The sequence below is a fragment of the Eubalaena glacialis genome, chromosome 1, assembly GCF_028564815.1.
Source record: "Eubalaena glacialis isolate mEubGla1 chromosome 1, mEubGla1.1.hap2.+ XY, whole genome shotgun sequence".
Taxonomy (NCBI): domain Eukaryota; kingdom Metazoa; phylum Chordata; class Mammalia; order Artiodactyla; family Balaenidae; genus Eubalaena; species Eubalaena glacialis.
Window position 1 is genome coordinate 192986411 of NC_083716.1, and position 18482 is coordinate 193004892.

General features: G+C 38.1%; 1 protein-coding gene across 1 annotated transcript in view; it reads left to right on the forward strand.

Moving 5' to 3' along the window:
- The first annotated feature begins 725 nt into the window (after positions 1 to 725).
- Positions 726 to 18482, forward strand: part of FAM171B (family with sequence similarity 171 member B) — a 61717-nt gene continuing 43960 nt past the window's right edge. Inside the window, exon 1 of the mRNA XM_061203069.1 lies at positions 726 to 951. Within this exon, the coding sequence (XP_061059052.1) occupies positions 726 to 951 (226 nt within the window). The remainder of the gene's footprint in view (positions 952 to 18482) is intronic.

The following is an 18482-nucleotide window of genomic DNA, read 5'->3' on the forward strand; positions in this document are numbered from 1 at the left end:
ATTTAGAAAAATATTTTTTGAGCAAATGAAAAGTATAGACTATAATTAGACAAAACGTAATTAAGAATATTTTACGATATTGAAAGAAATTCCAATTTGGGCAGAAAGAGGAATTTAATCAAAATCTGGAGAGCCGCAGTTTAATTTCTAGCTAACCAGTGATGGCCGTGATGCCCCAAAGCCCACATGGTTAAGAGATCCTGGCTTTTTTGATCCGCCGGTGCTGCGTTAAGTGTTGTGGGAGCGTAATCAATACACCACCTTCTCTTCTACTTTGCGGTCAGGTGGAGGGAATTTTATTCCACTTTCTGCAAAATTTCCCGGTGTCTCGGTGGGGGCTAGAGGATCTGAAGGTCTACCAGCCCCCAGAAAGGCTCTCCTTTTTCGTTTACCCTAGGAAGCCACCACCAGCACTGCGCCCCAGCACCCCGCCGAACACGCGCGTCCGGAGCAGCTGAGCCCGGGGTGATAGCGGAGACGCGGCGCCCGGCGCGGGGCTCGCGCCACCCCGCCCCGCGCGTCACGTGCGCGAAGATGCTAACTTCCCCCTCCTCCTCCCGCGGCGTCTCCTCCGCCGCCCCAGCCTCCTCCTCCTGGTGAGGGTGTGCGAGGCAGACAGAGCGAGGGGGACCGAGCGGGCGGGCGAGAGCCCGCAGCCCTGGCGCCCGCCGCCGCCGCCCGGACCTCCGCCGCAATATGCCGCCGCGGCCCTCTGGCTCTCGGCCATGGCGAGGCTCAGCCGGCGCGTCCCTTGCACCCTGCTCCTCGGCCTGGCCGCCGTGCTGCTGAAGGCGAGGCTGGTCCCTGCGGCCGCCAGAGCTGAGCTCAGCCGCTCCGACCTCAGTCTCATCCAGCAGCAGCAGCAGCAGCAGCAGCAGCAACGGCAGCGGGAGGAAGCCGAGGAGGAGAGGCCAGAGGTGCCCGGGGCATCCTCTACCGTCACTGCTCCCGGTAGGTCCCGGCAGCCCGGCCCTGCCTTTCCTCCTCTGGTCTTGCTGGCCTCCTCGCCGCTTCCCTAGCCAGATGGTTTCCCATCGCCTGTCTCTACCCACCCCACCCCCACCCCCCACCTCCCCCGTCTCCCCAGCCTGCCTGCGTGACCAGGATTCCGGCTCTGCTTTGGTTTTGGGAATCTGCCCTTTGGGTGGTGAGCTTTCTGGGAAGCGCAGAGCACTGCAGTGAGGTGGGGAGGGGTCGGGAGGGATGGGAGTGAGTGACTGCCTGGATTGATCTTTTGCTTCTCCCTCCCTTCCTGAATTTTTCCCTCTACCCTGGGAATGATTGTACACACACACAGACACACACTTCTCAAATCCTTTTAGCCTTCTGTTCTTTATCCTTTTCTCTCCTAGAGACTGAAAAATCTTGCAGTAGACACCCACACACCCCTTTTCACCATCTCGCTCCGCCTATATATTTAAATTTAGCTCTGGAGAAAAGAAATCTTGATTTATTTTATTATTTATTTCTATCTCTTCTTATCCCGGGAATGGTTGAAGGCAGTTTGCAAGAATGCCTTCAGTATGATAAGATGAAACAAACCAAAAACGAAATAGGAGTTTGTGGCTGAAGGAAGGGGAAAAGGAGAGGGGGGTGGATGAGGTCAAGTCTGTAGCGGATGTTAGTACAGCAAAGCCTGCCCCCAGAGAGGGGATTCTCCTTTACTTGTTCGTAGAAGGTAATGAGGCAGATTCTCCACACTATTCAGCTGAGGGTGAGGAAAGCCCTTTCGGTATACGTGGCTGTAACAGTCCCTCAGTTCCTGCCTGGTTCCCCTCCATTAAAGCTACACCGGTAAGCAAAAAGCTGGATTATCCATTTTAATAGCTTCTCCCTACCCCCCCACCCCCAGTCCCCTTCCCTACTGTAGAAGCTGCCTGCTCTTTGGAAAGAAAAAAAGCCATCAGCTTTTTTTGGCAAGTGGGCTTAGGTTTCTGCAAAACCAAAGTGAATTGTAACATTTGTTTTCGCTTTAAAATCCTGCCTAGTAACATTATAAGAGATGCCGAAAATGAGATTTTAAAAGAGTAGGATTCGGTATCTTATTTTGTACTGCTTGTCATCATCAAAGAGCAATACTCAGGTACACCAGCTGCGATTCCTGACACAGCCAGAATGATTTAATTTATCAGAGTGCTCTGAGCATAGGATGAAATCACCAAAGTGTGCCGGAAAGCATGTGTTTCTGACACCCTCTCAAACCGTTTAATAACACTTGAGCGTGGCTGAAAGTCCTGAAAGATGTGCTGTGTGTGGTGGTTTTCCTACCTGGCTTTTTATAACTGAAAGTGCTAACCACAGGGTATGGGCGAGACAGCGGTTAGATATGCTGTTGGGTAAACTTAAGGAAAGGAGAGATAGGAGAGTGATCGAGAGCCTGTCTTCATTATGAGAGGGATTTCATAAATTATGAAACAGAAGTCTGAGAGTGGTGATGGATTTTATGATTTGCAGTATATTTTTATTTCGATTTATCATCTTTCAGGAATATTAGTTAAATGGGTTTTGACTACTACCATGTAAATAGGTTGTGATGAGGGTTACGAATAACGGAAATAATATGAGAAACTTCTGTATCCAGCGTACGTGTGAAAATATTTGCTTTCTGATATTTGTGATGTAATATTTTTGAAAAGGGTTATTTTTTGGGAAACTAGCAGTTTTTTTCTTATTTACCTATTAGATTAATGGAGATAAAGGAACCACTAGCCAACAGATCAAACTAGAGCCTGAAAAGTAACATAAGATGACTCTTGGATTTCCCTCAAAAACTCTAACCCTCCAAGCCAGTGGCAAACAAGCGAGCAATTCAATTGACTGCTGTTTTAGTTACAGGAGTATTTGGGTTGTATAATGAAACATAACCTATAAACAAATGAACTTAAAATGTTCCTCTGAGCACATTGTGATCTCTAGGTTGAACTGGTCTTCCTGCTTCAACCTTTGTTCGTCTACTGTCCGTTCTCCTCACACAGTTAGTGATCTTTTTAAAAAACATTAAATAAGATCATTTCTGCCCACAGTCCTCCAATGGCTTCCCTTCTCCCTCACACTAGATGCCCAGACCCTGAAAATGGCCCACAAAGGCTGATCTCCTCTGCGGCCCTCTCACTCCCGGCTCCCTCAGCTCTGACACTAACTCAGCGCTGGGGCCACACTGGCTCTTTGTTTCTTCAGTTTGCAAGTGGGCTCTGGTGTGGGGCCTTTGCACTTGTCATTTTCTCTGCTTGGAATTCTGGACCTTCGATTCTTCAGGTTTGCTCCAATCACGCTAACAGAAGCCTTTCCTGACAGCTGTATTAAATAGCCATCTGCATGCCCTTTCCTACTGATTCTCCTCCATGGCACTTACTATCATCAGCCCTTCTTGTAAGCCTGTCTCCCTTTACTAGAATGTAAACTCTCTGAGGGCATGAACTTTGCTTTGTTCATTATTACATTGAATTATTACATATATTTCTAGCACCTAGAAGAGCACTTGCTACTCATAGGCACACATTTTTTTGAATGAATGAATGAATGAACAAAAATGCTGGCATCAAGGATCTTTACTTTATGAGTATTTGTTATTTCACATCTTGTGAAATTCTTCATTGGAATTTAGCAGGGTCATATAAACATAAAGAAACGTTAGGTAGAAATGTTTGTAAGTGGAGGTTATAAAGTATATATATTTTGGACTTTTAATTTTAGCTAATTTCAGTGTTTATCTTATGTTCACTACAGAGAACTGCTAGATACAATACTTAAGTCCACTTTTTAGGTTGTCAAGAAGATTCTTTACCCAGGTGCACTTATAATCCTCTTATGGGTATTAACATACCTTTAAATAGCTCTGACTGAGCCTGAATTCATCCTTTGCCTCTGTATGGTGCTTCTGATTCTTTGGACATGTTTTGTGAAAAGCTATAGGACTTAAAAAAAAAAAAAAAAAAAAAAAAAAGCTATAGGACTTTTCTCAGGCAATATTTAGAAAACTAATAAGACTTGTTTAGTGACTGATACATGATTGAGCCTCATAAGTCCATAGTAGAGAAATTGACTGCTGACTCTGGTTACTCTGGATTTTATTATTTTGAAAATTTATGTCTCTTCATATTGCTGAGAAATAAGGTGAGGTTAAAAGAAGTTGAATATGAGATTTTAAAAATTCTGGATGTAAAAAAAGTAAATTTTCATTTTCTCATTAACTTCTAAAACACCGTCCTCACAGAGTAGTGAGAATAAAGACTAAGGTTGAGATCTGTTTTCTCCGGTGTCTGCAGCAGCTCTGATTTCTCCATCTGCACCAGTATTTGTTAGAAATAAATATTCGAGGGACGAGGCAAGAATTAATTTGGGGGTTGGTGGTAGCTGAGACAACCATATCATATTCAGTCTGATGGCCCATTAGATGGGAGGCGTGCTGGGGATGGGGGCAAGGGGAGCTGGAGAAAATAACGAGCTCCATTTCAAATTCTCCGTGTGAAGCACAGACACTGGGGATCTCCGTGGATTTTTATAAAAGTCTTCTGCATACAGAGAAAGCCTCTTGAGGGATATATTTTCACAGTATAAACGTTTTTGATTGTACGTTTCACTGATCTATATTTTTAAACCTTTTACCTTGGAAAATGTCAAATATATAGAAAGTAAACAGGATAGTATTAAAAAAAGCCCATACCCATTACCCAGCTTTAACAATGATCAAATTCTGCTGTGACTGTTTCACTCACACCTCCATCCATTTCCATTATGTGGGATTTTTTGGGGGAGCGGGGAGGTAAAGTGTACATACATTAAAATGTACATACCTAAACTGTACTCTTTTTTTTTTTTTAAACAATAAACTATAGTTTATTGGGTGGGGAAAGTGGTGTTTGATTTAGAGTTGCCACATTATATATATATTTTTTAAATATTAAAAAATATATATATTTTAATTGACGTTAAAATTTTATTATCACTCTAGGTTTGCCTTACAAAAATATTCAAAAGTCATTTTCAAGTGAGCTTATGATTATATACATTTTGTAAGTATTGGTTTAAAAATATCAAAAGTCATAAAATGAAAAAAAAGCTGTAAAAGCTACTTAATGGATGTCCATACTTCAGATTCTGGTATTAACATAAACTGTATTCTCTTGACAAATGGATATACCTGTGTAACCATTACCCATATCAAGATATAGAACATTTATATCACCTTAGAAAGTTCCCTCATGCCCCCAGGCAATCTTTGCCCCTGACCCACTGACAACTGTTCTGATTGTTTTCGTCACTGATTAATTTTGTGTTTTCTAGACCTTCATAAAATAGAACCATATAGCATGTACTTTTTTGTGTCTAGCTTCTTCAGCTCAGTCTAATTTCCATAGGTTTCATCCATGTTGTTGCATGTTCAGTAGTTTATTCCTTTTTACTGCTGAGCAGTATTCCATTGTATCAATTACTGCCGTTTGGTTTATCACTTCTGATGGATATTTGGGTTATTTCCAGTTTTAGCTATCGTAAATGAAGCTGCTACATTCTTGTACTTTTAAAGTTAAAGATTTTTTTCATAGTCTATGTAGCTGGGACCTACTTAACAAAATTTAATTTAAAAATACTGAAATTCAGTATAGAATATTACTGTATACTTTTTATTAAATTCAAATAACTTGATTTAAACTTTGATTTAAGCAAACCTGATTGAAAATCTCCCATCCATGAAAGCATTTGTTTACTTTTTTTCCGTTCAAGGAATTTGAAAATCAATAGAAGTGGGACTAGATATTGGCTGTTTTATCTAAAGTACTCATGCTTTGAAGGCCGTATTCCCAGATGGGGTAATTATGATTTCTTTCCAGGATTTTAATAACCAAAGGGAGCTATTTTTTGGTGTTGATTACAGGTTGAAAAACACATGCCATTGTGTTGAATTTCAGTCCAGTTTGTTTTAGTGGTGGTTTTTCAGTGTTCTTAATGTGCCTGAACAGAAACTACCAAATATTTTTCTGAAACAAAACTCTTCCCCCTAAGTATATAAATATTGAACTTAATTCTCTTTCAGCGTTCTGTCTGACTAGGTACTAGCTGCAGTATTGTTGTCATTCATTGACTTGGCTTAGTGTAATGTGTCTTAATTTCCTTTCCTCCAAGTTGCCTTAGCTAGGAAATGGACATAATATTTTCCATCTGCTATTGATAAAAAGTATGCTTTGGAGTAGTTACCTGGAAAATTCTAAAACTATGAGAGCTATGCATTGTAGTGAAATACATCATAGGCTTAAGAAAACAGCTTCTGTTTGCTTTGAAGATTCTGTTTGGAGATGTCTCTTTAATTGCCCTTTTGTGTAAGCACAATCCATATGTCCAAGACATATCAGATTCTGTGCCTCTTAAATTTTTTTTTTTGTGACTGTCTATGTTATGAGGACTAGGCAGTATTCTTAACTACTTGTTGATAATGTCTTGGAGTATAATTAGGCCAGTTCACTTGGGCCTGAAATGAGGAATGATTTCTGGGTGCCCTTTCATGTAGGGTAGAGGGTGTCAAGGAAATGGCAATTGCTTTCCACATTAATAACATGTCAAATCTGTGACCTAGTGAACCTAGACTGTAAAATGTCTCAGCAATGTCTTCGGCTTCTCTGAAGCCTTGAGTTGGTAATGCCTGTTAATTTCTCCATGTTAAGCTTCTGTGTCTTGCACAAAAACCAAGATTTAAAATTAATTTTATTTATATGTGACAGAGATTTCAATTGTTATTTAATGTTTTTTTTTTTCTCAAGTAGGTTTCTATATCATGACACTTGAGGGTCTAATTTAAAATTAAACATTTGCCAGTATTATCAGTTATTGTACTTAGTTTAATTTTGTTCCTATTCAGTAGAGAAACGGCACTTAGAAACTATATAGTTTTAATCCACTTCTTAGCTCTGCTAAAATTTAGAACACATATGTAGCTAAGCCATTAGCAGTTCATATCTGTGGACCTAAATACTAGTTGGGCTTTCAGTGACCACTTGATCAGTTGGAAGCTCGTAGAAATGTCCAGCCTCACCTGGGGCTCATGCTGTAAGGCCTTTGGCTTACCTCGGGGGTAAGTGCTCCAGGGATGTTGTAGATTTCCATATTCATTGTTCTTTCTAAAATAAAATAAGACCAGTGTCCATGGTTTTATTCACACCTACCTGTTCCACAACTTTTTTGTAATAGGAATGTGACACAAACAGAAACAGATGGGTAGATGGATTATTTGTTTTTTCTAATGGGTTATCTATAGCCAGGAGTTGAATAGAAGCTGCAAAGGTCCTGGATTTTGTGACCCATTCCACCCTTGCCTGTCTCCCACCCCTGCCCCCCACTGCCAGTGTTTTTGAAAATGATAGAAATTAAGCTGTCAAAATATGGCTCTACATAGTTAAATGGATTATGTTTCTTCAAAACTTTAAACATGCTGCTAATGTTTTCATATTTGTATGAGTAGGATTTGTTTATAAATGTCTGGGTGACTGAGACAGGATTACCAAAAGAATATCCATTTACTGTAAAAATGAAGTAGAGGAAGGCCACACTTTTTGCGTAAGGGGAAAAATGTCACCAAGAATAATGGGTATAGTAGGATTTATTTAACTATTTTACTAAGTAAAATGAACCATGCATGGATCAATAAGTGTGTCATGAAGCACAGATTATGATTAATTCAGTTCATGTACCTGAAGTTAAAAAAAAAATCTATCTGGTCACTTATTTTTAAATGAATTGGTGCATTCCAAATATTTGCATTTAAAAACAAATAACTTCTCCTCATAAAATAAGTACTTTCCAAAATATATTTTACAATATTTTTGTGCTGTTAGATTCTGGACTTTTAGCAGAAAAGCTATGATTTAATAATTCCCCAAATTCCAGTGTTTCTTTAAAGTAATCAGAATTTAAGTCTCATTCATAATCATATGCAAGAAAAGTATCTCTGTACTAATGTATGAAACAACTAATCTGATCTTCTAATGCTATTTATAATGAAATGATATCTAATATCAATTAAAATATGCAGTGATTTTAAAAAACCAAAAGTTTTCACTTCATAGATTAAAATAAGACTGGGAATCATAGGCTCTTGGAATTGAGATGAGGTAGAAATGAACTTCTCCTAAGTGCTTTGCTCTGGCAGTGTTTTAAAAGTATATAACATAAGCTGGAACACATCCACATCTTTTTTTTTTTTTTTTTAAATCTGGTAATTTGTAAATTTTCTTTTTTTTTTAGACAGTTATTTTTTATTGAAGTATCATTGATTTACAATGTTATATTAATTTCAGGTGTGCAACATAATGATTCACAATTCTTAAAGGTTATTATACTCCATTTATAATAATTATTAAATATTGGCTATATTCTCTGTGCTGTACAATATATCCTTGTAGCTTATTTATCTCATACATAGTAGTTTGTACCTCTTAATCCCCTACCCCTGTCTTCCCCCCACCCCTGTAAACACTAGTTTGTTCTCTATATCTGAAGTACTATTTGTTTTATTTTTATTTTAAAATTTTTATTGAAGTATAGTTGCTCTACGATGTTGTGTTTCTCGTGTACAGCAAACTGATTCATTTATACATACATATATATATTGAATATATATATATTTTCTTTTTCAGATTTTTTTCCATTATAGGTTCTTAACAAGATATTGAATATAGTTCCAGTGCTATGCAGTAGGTCCTTGTTGTTTATATGTTACTCCTAAATTTCTATATATGTTATTCCCAAATTTCTAATTTATCCCTCCCCCCACCTTTCCCCTTTCGTAACCATGTTTGTTTTCTATGTCTGTGAGTCTATTTCTGTTTTGTAAATAAGTTCATTGTATCATTTTTTTAGATTCCACATATAAGTGATTTACGATATTTGTCTTTCTGACTTACTTCACTTAGTATGATAATCTCTAGGTGCCGCATTCACATCTTAAAAGAAATTGTGGTACCACCTGGCAGTTACAAATTCTGATAAAACTGTTACTTAAGGATAATTTGATGATTTTCTTCACAGCAAATATAACTAAGGTAAGTGAGCTTTTTAATAGTTTTTCCCTACCAATGGATTCAATTTTGTGAATCAGAATAGTCAAAAGAATGTGTCTTTTTAAATTGCTTCTGTGCCATAGTATTTCAAATACAAAAGAAGTCTTGTGAATCCGTAAAGCTTGGTGAATATAGGGTGTCAGGATGTAGAAGGTGAAGACTTTGGAGGCTCATAAGAAAAGAAGAGAGAGGTAATATAATTCACTGTGACAAGTTTGAGGGGAGGTCAAGTAAGTTCATGGGGAGAGAAAGTACTCACAAATGGTGAATCTTCTTCTCCCCTGTTTGTGTAAGGGACTGAGTGTCCCTTATACCCTATATGGCAGAGGTTCTAGGGAACCAGTGGAAGGGTGTAGAGGGTTTATGAGCACCCTGAAATTAATTATACAATCTCAGTTATCTAGTGTTGAGATCATCTGTAAGATTTGCAAAGGAATCCTCGACCCCCCAAAAGGTTAAGAAAACCTGCCATGGTTGATTAGGCCTTTGTAAGTGGACTCAATAAGAAAAGAACAAAGGTAACGTTCAGACTCAAACAACATTTTTGTGTTTTCTTAACATGTGAGGTTTCTGTTATTGTGTACATGTGATGGGTAAAATTAGTAAGCGTGACAGCAACATAACCAATCCTGCCAGAAGGCCTTAACCCTTGAAGAAACTGATTGCGTGGGATGCACGTACCTTGGTCGATTCTTTCAACCTTTGGCTTTTCCATGCTGTCTGTAGAATGTCTACCAAAACGGAATAATTATCTTTTGATAAACCACATGACTTCGAATTGTTTTATATCCAGGTTTCATTATATAATAACCTAGTGGGATATCTTATACCTGAAAAAACCCTCTGTTCAGAATTTTTTGGCAGTCAACCCAGAAACTCTCTGCATCTTGGCTCCTGGCTCTTGCACTGAAGGATAGGGTCACTAAGATTAAGTTAATAATCTTAATAAGGGCTCTGATTGCTTTGTGAGTCACCCAGTCCCTCAGGCCTGATTATAAACTTCAATGCATTTTAGCACAGGGCCTGCCCTGGTTGTTATTAGCCTTCAGAGAAGGCATTTATAAAAACCTAAGCCATTTCCCACCTGCTGAAACAAGTATTAATCTTTGGTTTTTTAACAGTTTGGGGGTCAAAATAGTAATTTCAGGCTACTGTGATTTAAGTCTGTGATTGGACTTTCTCTTTTCATCACCAGTGCTCTTCTCGACTTTCAGAATTAATATCATCTCTAAACTCATTGAAACTCATGTTTTCCTTATTTACTTTTTTTGATTCACACCTCTCCTGGTTTCACTAATAACTGACTACATTGGAAAAGCTAGATGCTAGGAAGAGTGAATAGCAGAGCGATTCCTTGTTTTGAGGAATGGCTTTATATTGCAAAATTTTTCTTTCATTTGAAAGTCCAAATGGAAAAATTTGTATTTCAACACATTCTGATGTTCCAAAGATAAATAATAGCATGTGTTGAGACTTGGAAAGCTACAGCTTCAGAGAATGGCATGGGGGCACAGACAGGAAGGTAAAAAAAAGACATAAGCTCCCCCTGGCAAATCCGTCTTACTGTGGCCTTTGTGTTTCCTGTATGTAAGGACTGGCTCACAGACTGGAACTGTATATGGGGCCCTTCATGGATCCAGCAGCTTAGAGATGGATCTGACAAAGGAAGATGAAAATATGGTGACCCAATTTACTCCCCTTTCTTCCCTATCAATATTCTTTGTCAGTAATACAGTCTCAAGTCTTTAACTCTTAAATAATTTGCTATGCAATAATTATATTATATTGTAAAATTATACTTAAGTATTATAGGCATAAAATATCTGATACTGTAATATGTAGGTAATTAAAATACCTTTATATTCTAAAAGTAGAAAAAAAATTTTTCCATTTAATTTAACATTCTCTCTTCTCATTCTCCTCTCTCACAAGGTGATCTCATCCACTCCAGTTGCTTTAAATACCACCTATACGCTAAGACTTCCCAGCGTGCACTCCTGAATATATCCACCAATTATTTTGACATCTTTATGTGGATAGATCACAGGTATTTCAGTTTAAGCATGTTTAAGTCTGGACTCTTCATTTCTCACCAGACCTTCCAGGATAAAAAAAATCCCCTTCTTATTTTTTTTTAAACTAGGGTCACCATGCTGTACATTACCTTCCAGAACTTATAACTGGCAGTTTTCACCTTTCGACCACCTTCACCATTCATCCTTCCTTCTTGTTACTAAAAACCCCACTGTTATTAAAGTGCCCCTCTGGCCAATAAGGAGAGTTGAGGGTGCTGTCCTTGCTGCTTCCTCTACCTTCCTCTCCTGGTCCATCACCAAACCCACCAAGTCTATCTCCTAAATATTCCTCATCTGTTAACTTCTCTTCATCTTCACTGCCCCTGCTCTAGCCCAGGTCACTCTTAACACTCTAGTTCAGGTTAGCATATTAACTGGCCTCCTTGTTCCATTCTTGTTGCTCTAAAAATCCATACTCCAATTATGGGGATCGTCCCCCAACACCCTACAAATAGTGTTTATTTTTTAAGAACAGATATTATCAGGCTTCCCATGACATTGAGAACCAGTGACCTGTAAGGGCCTGCATGCTTTCCCACCCCAGTCTCAGCTCCAGTTCTCTGTGCCTTGAGTGTGACAGGTTTTGTACCTCAGGGCCTTTGTACAGGTTGTTCCTCTGTATCTCTGCTTGCAGTACTTCCCTGATCCAACACACACACACACACACATACACACACACACACATACACACACACATGCACACTCACTCTCTCTCTCTGCCCTGGCTAAATTCATTTAAACTTCAGGTATTAGCTTAAGTGCCACTTCGTTTAAACAGATTTCTTTAGCTTTCCAGTCTGAGCTAGGTTCCTCTGTTAATGTGCTCTTGTAAGCACCTCCTAATTGCTCATGGTCTGTAGTTGATCTGTAGCTAGGCATCTATTCCATAATTCCATATTTGTCTTCACCTCTAGATTGGAAGCAAGATGAAGCCAGGTACGATAACTGTTTTGGTTGGGACTGTATTCCTGTATAAATAGTTGTTGAGTGAATAAATGAATGACTGCATATAGATAAATATTTGTGCAGTTGATTATCTTCTTTCATCCCCAAGCTTGAGTGGGCTTCTCTAGAGAGTATATATATTAAAAGAATATTATATAGGGAAAAGACCGTAAGACATGCAGAATGAAGTGGCCAAAGTATGCAGGTTTTATATCAAGAGCAATTCCATGATTTGAAAAAAATATACTGAAAGAGGAACTGGTATTTATTTGAATTTAACACATCATATGTTGGTTTATATATGGGGCTAGAGATAACAAAGATTCCTACAGTAAATGATTTCATTCTTTTTTTTTTTCTTTTTTTTTTTTTTAAACAAACCTCACTAATTGCAGAGAACACTTGGTGGGGACATAGAGAGACCACAAATGATAACAGAGTGTGATAAGTGCTTTATTCGAGGAGTATATAGGAGACTGTGGGAACACAGGTTTGAGGGGAAATAATTTGGCCTGTTTCCTGGAAGAATGCACACTTAAAGTGTGTCCCAAAGTGATATAGAAAAGCAAAAGGAAATAATTTATTATTTTTGATTTAGATCTATTTTTTCCATTTCTTTTGTGATTAACAGTATAATAATTCTGTTCCTTTTATCTTTAGTATCCTCTAGAATTCTTTTTTTCTTTAATTTCTCTTTATTTCATACTTTTACTGCTCATCATTCCATGCTGTTAGAAAAAAATAACGTAGTTCTTCCACCGTTTCCTCATTTCTTGAAGACACCAGATGTGCACTCTCCTTTCTAAACAAAGGAATTGAATTCAGGATTCAAACATAAGCCCCATTTCTATCAATTTAGGTCTGCTGTGAATTAGCAGTGACTGTGTCTTGCCTTTACATTGATATATAGCAGAAATACTCTCCCCTGCCTTTAATAGTGGGGTATCACCACCTTGACCAAATTGTGCTGTTTCCTTAACATCTCAGTTCTCGACATGAACACAGCACAGAAAGCTGTGTCTTGACGTCTCCTGTAACCTCTCTCTCCCATCTGGGCCAGCCTGTTGGCCATTTCCCCACCCTATCATGGGAACAACTTGGCTTCTCTTCTTTCCTCCTCAGTGACCCCAAATTTCATTTCCACACCCCACCACAAGGCAGTGAGTGATTTAAGATTTATTTTGTTAATGATTGTGTTTGCACCATCCGAATTGAGACTTTAAAAAAATGTAATTGCACATAGCAGTTGCCTGGTTTTCTGCTAAATCAGAAAGTATATGAAAAATAATAGATAGGAATTTTATGTATTCATGAACTTTATCTCCATTAAGGTTAATCTAGAGGTGTACTCATAGCAAGAGGCCATTTAGCTGAAATTACCAATGCATGAGAAAAGTTCTCACATTTACTTGAAGCTATATACACTGAGGTATTTTTGTGGATACAATCGAAGTTTGCTCTTACCACTTTAAAGCACCCTATCATGCAGTTTTTGCATTTTAAAAAAATCCCTGAAATTCTGTAAATCTTCCAGGCTAGGGGAACTGAGACACTGAAACAGGTGGCTTAACAGGGGGAGCATATGGGCTGACTCTGGCTGTTTTCCCCCAGGCTCTAGCCCAGTGTGTCTGCCTCTCGTTCTTAGGGTGCTTGTGTGGTATGTTGTCTTTGGGCTTTCACAGACTAGGAGGAGATTATACCACATACACTACCAGTCAGCATATGAACTCTATTTACATGGAAGAGGCAATATATTAACCTATTTAATGAAAGACATTGTCTTAACCCAACAAATCTGTTCCCTGCTTTAGACCTTACCTATTTCTATCCCTTCCCTAATCATTTGACCTGGGGAACCCGGGATCATCATTGATTCTGTCTTCTCTCTCTCCCACACTCACCTGTCACTCACTGGGTTCTTTTAAGTATTCATCACAGTCTTTAGTATCCATTCCTTCTGTTTCATTTTCACAGCCACTTTCTCAGTCCAGCCCATTGCCGCCCCGCCCCCCATCTGTTTGGACTTATACAGTAATCTCTTAGGTCTCTATTTTTTACTACCTCTAATTCAAACCATACCCTTTCTACATGTATCTTCCTGAAACACTACTTTCATTTTTTATGCTTTCATTATATTGTCATTTAAAATTTGAAGTCTTGTGTCAGGCTTCTACTTCCCTCCAAATTTTTATAATGAATACTTTGAAATACTGTATACTGAAAAATTCAATTAGTGTCATGGGTATCCATATATCCTCCAAGATGCAACAGTTGTTAAAATTTGTCATTTTTGCTTTATCTCTGTTATTATCTGTCTTTACACGCACACACACACACACACACACACACACACACACACATGGTATTGCAGAACCAATTGAAACTTAAATTTATACATCCTGACTTCTCATCCCTAAAAGCTTTAGTATACTTCTCTTAAGATCTGGGGAACATTCAGTGGGCAAGTAACACTTTTTTTGAAATGGTAAAACAATTATTAAAAACTTTTAATTGAACTGTATAAAAATCAATGAAGAAAAGGTATAGAGCTTCAAGTAAAGAATGAATGAGTAAATGAATCTTATAGATTGTATGTGGAATTTTTAAGAAGGTTTCACTTTGGCTTGTTATATTTGTGCAAATAACATATTACACATCCACCAGGTTGTGTATATTACACATATCCAGGTTGTGATAAGACTGAGTTTTGTATAAAGGTAGCATTTTAGCTACATTATGCTCCAAAATGGGAGGTTCTGCCAGGCTTTCAAGTTACTTTGTTTTTTGGTCATTTCCCACCAATCTAGGATCAATTCCCATTAATCAAATTTTTACCTGTAACTTTTATGGTGGACGTATATAGAACTGTCTGTCTGGTACCTCTCTTCCCCTTTCTTCTGCTTATGCCGCCCTTATCCATCCACATTTGATGTTGGAAATGGTAAGACGTAAAACCTGAGAGTTGTCATCAGCCATGCTGCCCACCATGTGGAGAAAGCCAGTCAGCCTATGAATGGAAATGATGAAGCCAGTATTCAGAGATGGAGTTCCTGGTCCCTGTCATTCTCCAGATCAGCTGGACAGTTGCCATCCCTGTGGTTTTCTTGTACAACCCTTTCTTGTATCCATCAGTTGATAAATTTCCATTTTGCCTCAGGAAACTCTGGTTGGATTTCTGTAACTTTAATCGAAAAAGTCATAACTAGCTTAATATGTTATTTCCCGAGCTAAGTCCTAGCTCCAAGGAAATTTTAAATCCTTTGACTCTTTTCCCTCCCCATTGGCACTGCCCTACCTCTTTTTTATCTCTAACTCCACTGGAAACCAACTTAGCTCTACTTTTTTCGTGAAGCTTTTTCAGTCCACAATTATTTTTCTCTTACTACATCAGTCAATCTCTATTTGGTGATTCAGTACTTGATAATATGATGTTTAGAATTAGTCCCTAATTGTTTCTGGTGTGTTTATTTTGTCTTTCTTGGGCTTCTGAATTCCTTTAGAGCATAGATATATTCCTTCATTCGTTTTTACATTCCAGAATACCTAACACTCAGTAAGTGCTCAATAAAAGCATGGCATGTTGATTCATAAGTATATATTAAGAGAACTATCTAAGAACCAAGGATCTTTTGTTATTCATATTATTCATTTACTCCTCAGGCCCATCCCGGTGCTAGACACGGGGTAGGTGCTCTAATATTCATGTTAATTAAAAAATATTTGTTCTTAGATTTATGAGTTTGGGGTAAATGCTGATATTAAAATGAATTTGCAGATGATGATTCGAATAATACTATATGATGCTTTAAGATTGTGAACTGTCAGTCAACCATGTACAGTTCTTAAACCCAGAGTACTTTGTCAGAGCCCTTTTCTTTCCCTTTTCTATATTTTTGTTTCCTTTTACTTCTACCTTTATTTTTTCTCTCTCATTAGCACTTAGTTTTGTCACTTTTTGGTCCATGATGAAAACCTCATGCCTCTCACTCCCGCTTCCCATTTTTTCTCACTTACATTTCCCCCTCACTTCACAGTACTAATTTAGATGTCCTTAGGTTTCCATAAAGGGATCTTTTTTTCTCCTCCAAATATTGCCCTCAGGCCTCTGACTCACAGAAGCAAATTTCTAAATCTACATTGCAAACAAGTACATTTAATTAATCAGCCCTCAATAATTATCAAATAAAAGTTCTTTGTCACAAAAAGCATAATAATTGAGGGCAGTCATTAAAGATTTTTTTTTGGCACTTTAAAAAACTGGGCGACGAGCTGAATTGCAGTTCATGATTGTCATTTTGGAGGGGAAAGGCCTTGGTGAGTTTGAGCCGTGGAAGAAGGCCTGTATGGCTACCCTGGGGAGAGGGTGGGGGGATGGGGTGGAAAAGGGATGCAGGGCTCAGGTATGGTTGGTTATGGCAGCACATTGGCTTCCGTGCCCTCTTACTTGCTTCTGTGGTTGATGTCTTTACCAGAAGAGGGATCCTTCTAGGGCTGCGTGGTTTGGTGGCTAGACCATGGCCTTTGGAGTTTGAGCAACTGGAGTTCAAAATCTGCTCTGCCTCTTCTTAGGTACACTCTTGCGCAAACTAATTAAGCTTTCTCTGAGACAGAGATAATGGTACTTACCTTGCAGCATTGTTAAGTATTAGAGTTGATGTATGTGAAATACCTAGAACTTAACAGACACCTATCAATTACTGCTAGTATTAGATCTGATTTTTAGTAAATTAAATATTTCCGAAATATGAATATTCTGTCTTGATTTATATTCTGTGGTGGTAAGGATTGAATAAGTAGACGGAAAAGGTAACGTGTCAGTTTTACCACTTTCTAGTAAATGAGGCTGGATTTCTTTTCATTGCTTTATTGCGTTTCCTATAAATTGACTCTAAAAAGAATATGTTTATGTAGTAAGAAGTATTAAAACATATCGTGGAATAAAATTTCTGTTTTTCTTTTAAAGCAACCTAGAAACAACATTGTCTTTGGAACGTTACCTCAGGCAAGCAAGCAAAATATATTTGAAAGCCAAAAATCAGAGGGAGGGTATTCATCTGTGAGCTTCATGTTTTCACTACTATATTGATTCCTTTTGTTTTGCTGAGAAGACAAATTGGCTCTTAAGAAAGGCTGAATTCAAACAGTAGTTTTTATTATTCTTTTTTCTGTCTAGAAAATCTTAACATGAGCTGGAATATTCTCAGCGTACAAATAAGCCAACGAATACTGGCTGTGGTCCTTTGGAAAACTTTGTATGGAAAAGATAGTGTTTCTTCTTTATGGAACAAACAGGAATGTTTTGCAGCTCGCCTCCTTTCTCTTTTTGCTAGCCTTGGCATTGTGCTGGGGAGTCAGATCTGTCCATTAAAATGGTGTGTCTTGAAACATTCTCTTTAGAAAAGAATTCTGCAAAGCAGATGAAATCTTAATTTATTTTTGAATACATGTCTCAGAGGAGTAGTAAATTATGTTTCTTTGTAGTATTGCAGTGACTACCCCACAGCAGAGAAGGGCATTGACATCCTAGTGGAGCCAGCTGATTGATTAACATATTGATTAGATCTGGAAGATTGTGTTCTGTAAAATTCAAGGCTGATTGAATTCTCGATTGGTGTGGCAGTTGCATCTAACCAGTTTAAAATTTTCTAATGTTAACAATATTCACAAGTAAAACAACATTTTAAGGAGTTTTCATTAAAAGATGGGATGAAAGAATGAAATAGAATTATTATAAACTACACATTAAGAGAAAAGGATTCAGAAATTATTTGCCATTCTTCTTTCTGTAAGTAGGAAGCAGGAGACAGTCATGAATTGTAAAGGCCAAATAGGATTCATCAGGAGTTTACTGAAAATTCCTAGTCATGATGATACAGTTGTGTTCAAATTTAAGTAGTAAACCAGATGAAGGTTTACAAAGTTAGTAGGACAAAAATAAATCAGAGCAAGTAGTTTAGGAATTATTTTTAGTCCACTTTGAATGTACATGGAAACAAAGGATTCAGCCGTGTCAGACTGATTTTTTTGTTTTTTCTCTGTACTTTCAGAGCCTGGCAAGTGGCAGGAAGGCATTATCAACCCTGGACTTGTGTTGGGATCACAGTAATAGCTTCCTGAATGGTTGGATCAGTGGATAAATGTATGCTTCTTGATGGGTTAGGTGGAATTGATTGACTGGTGTGGCAAAGGCTAATAAGGCAGCTGTGTCTAAATTGATGGCTGGCTAAATATAAGATTTGATCTCTACTGCTCAGTTCTTAACCTAAAGCAGCTTATACTATCTTCTCAGGCATTGTCATAAGAGAAAGAATTAGAAGCACTTAGTTTAGAAGTGGTAGTTTCTTAATCTATTAAGTCCAACAGTTAAAAATTAAATATGATATACTGAAATTCTAAGATGGAAAATTATTCAAAC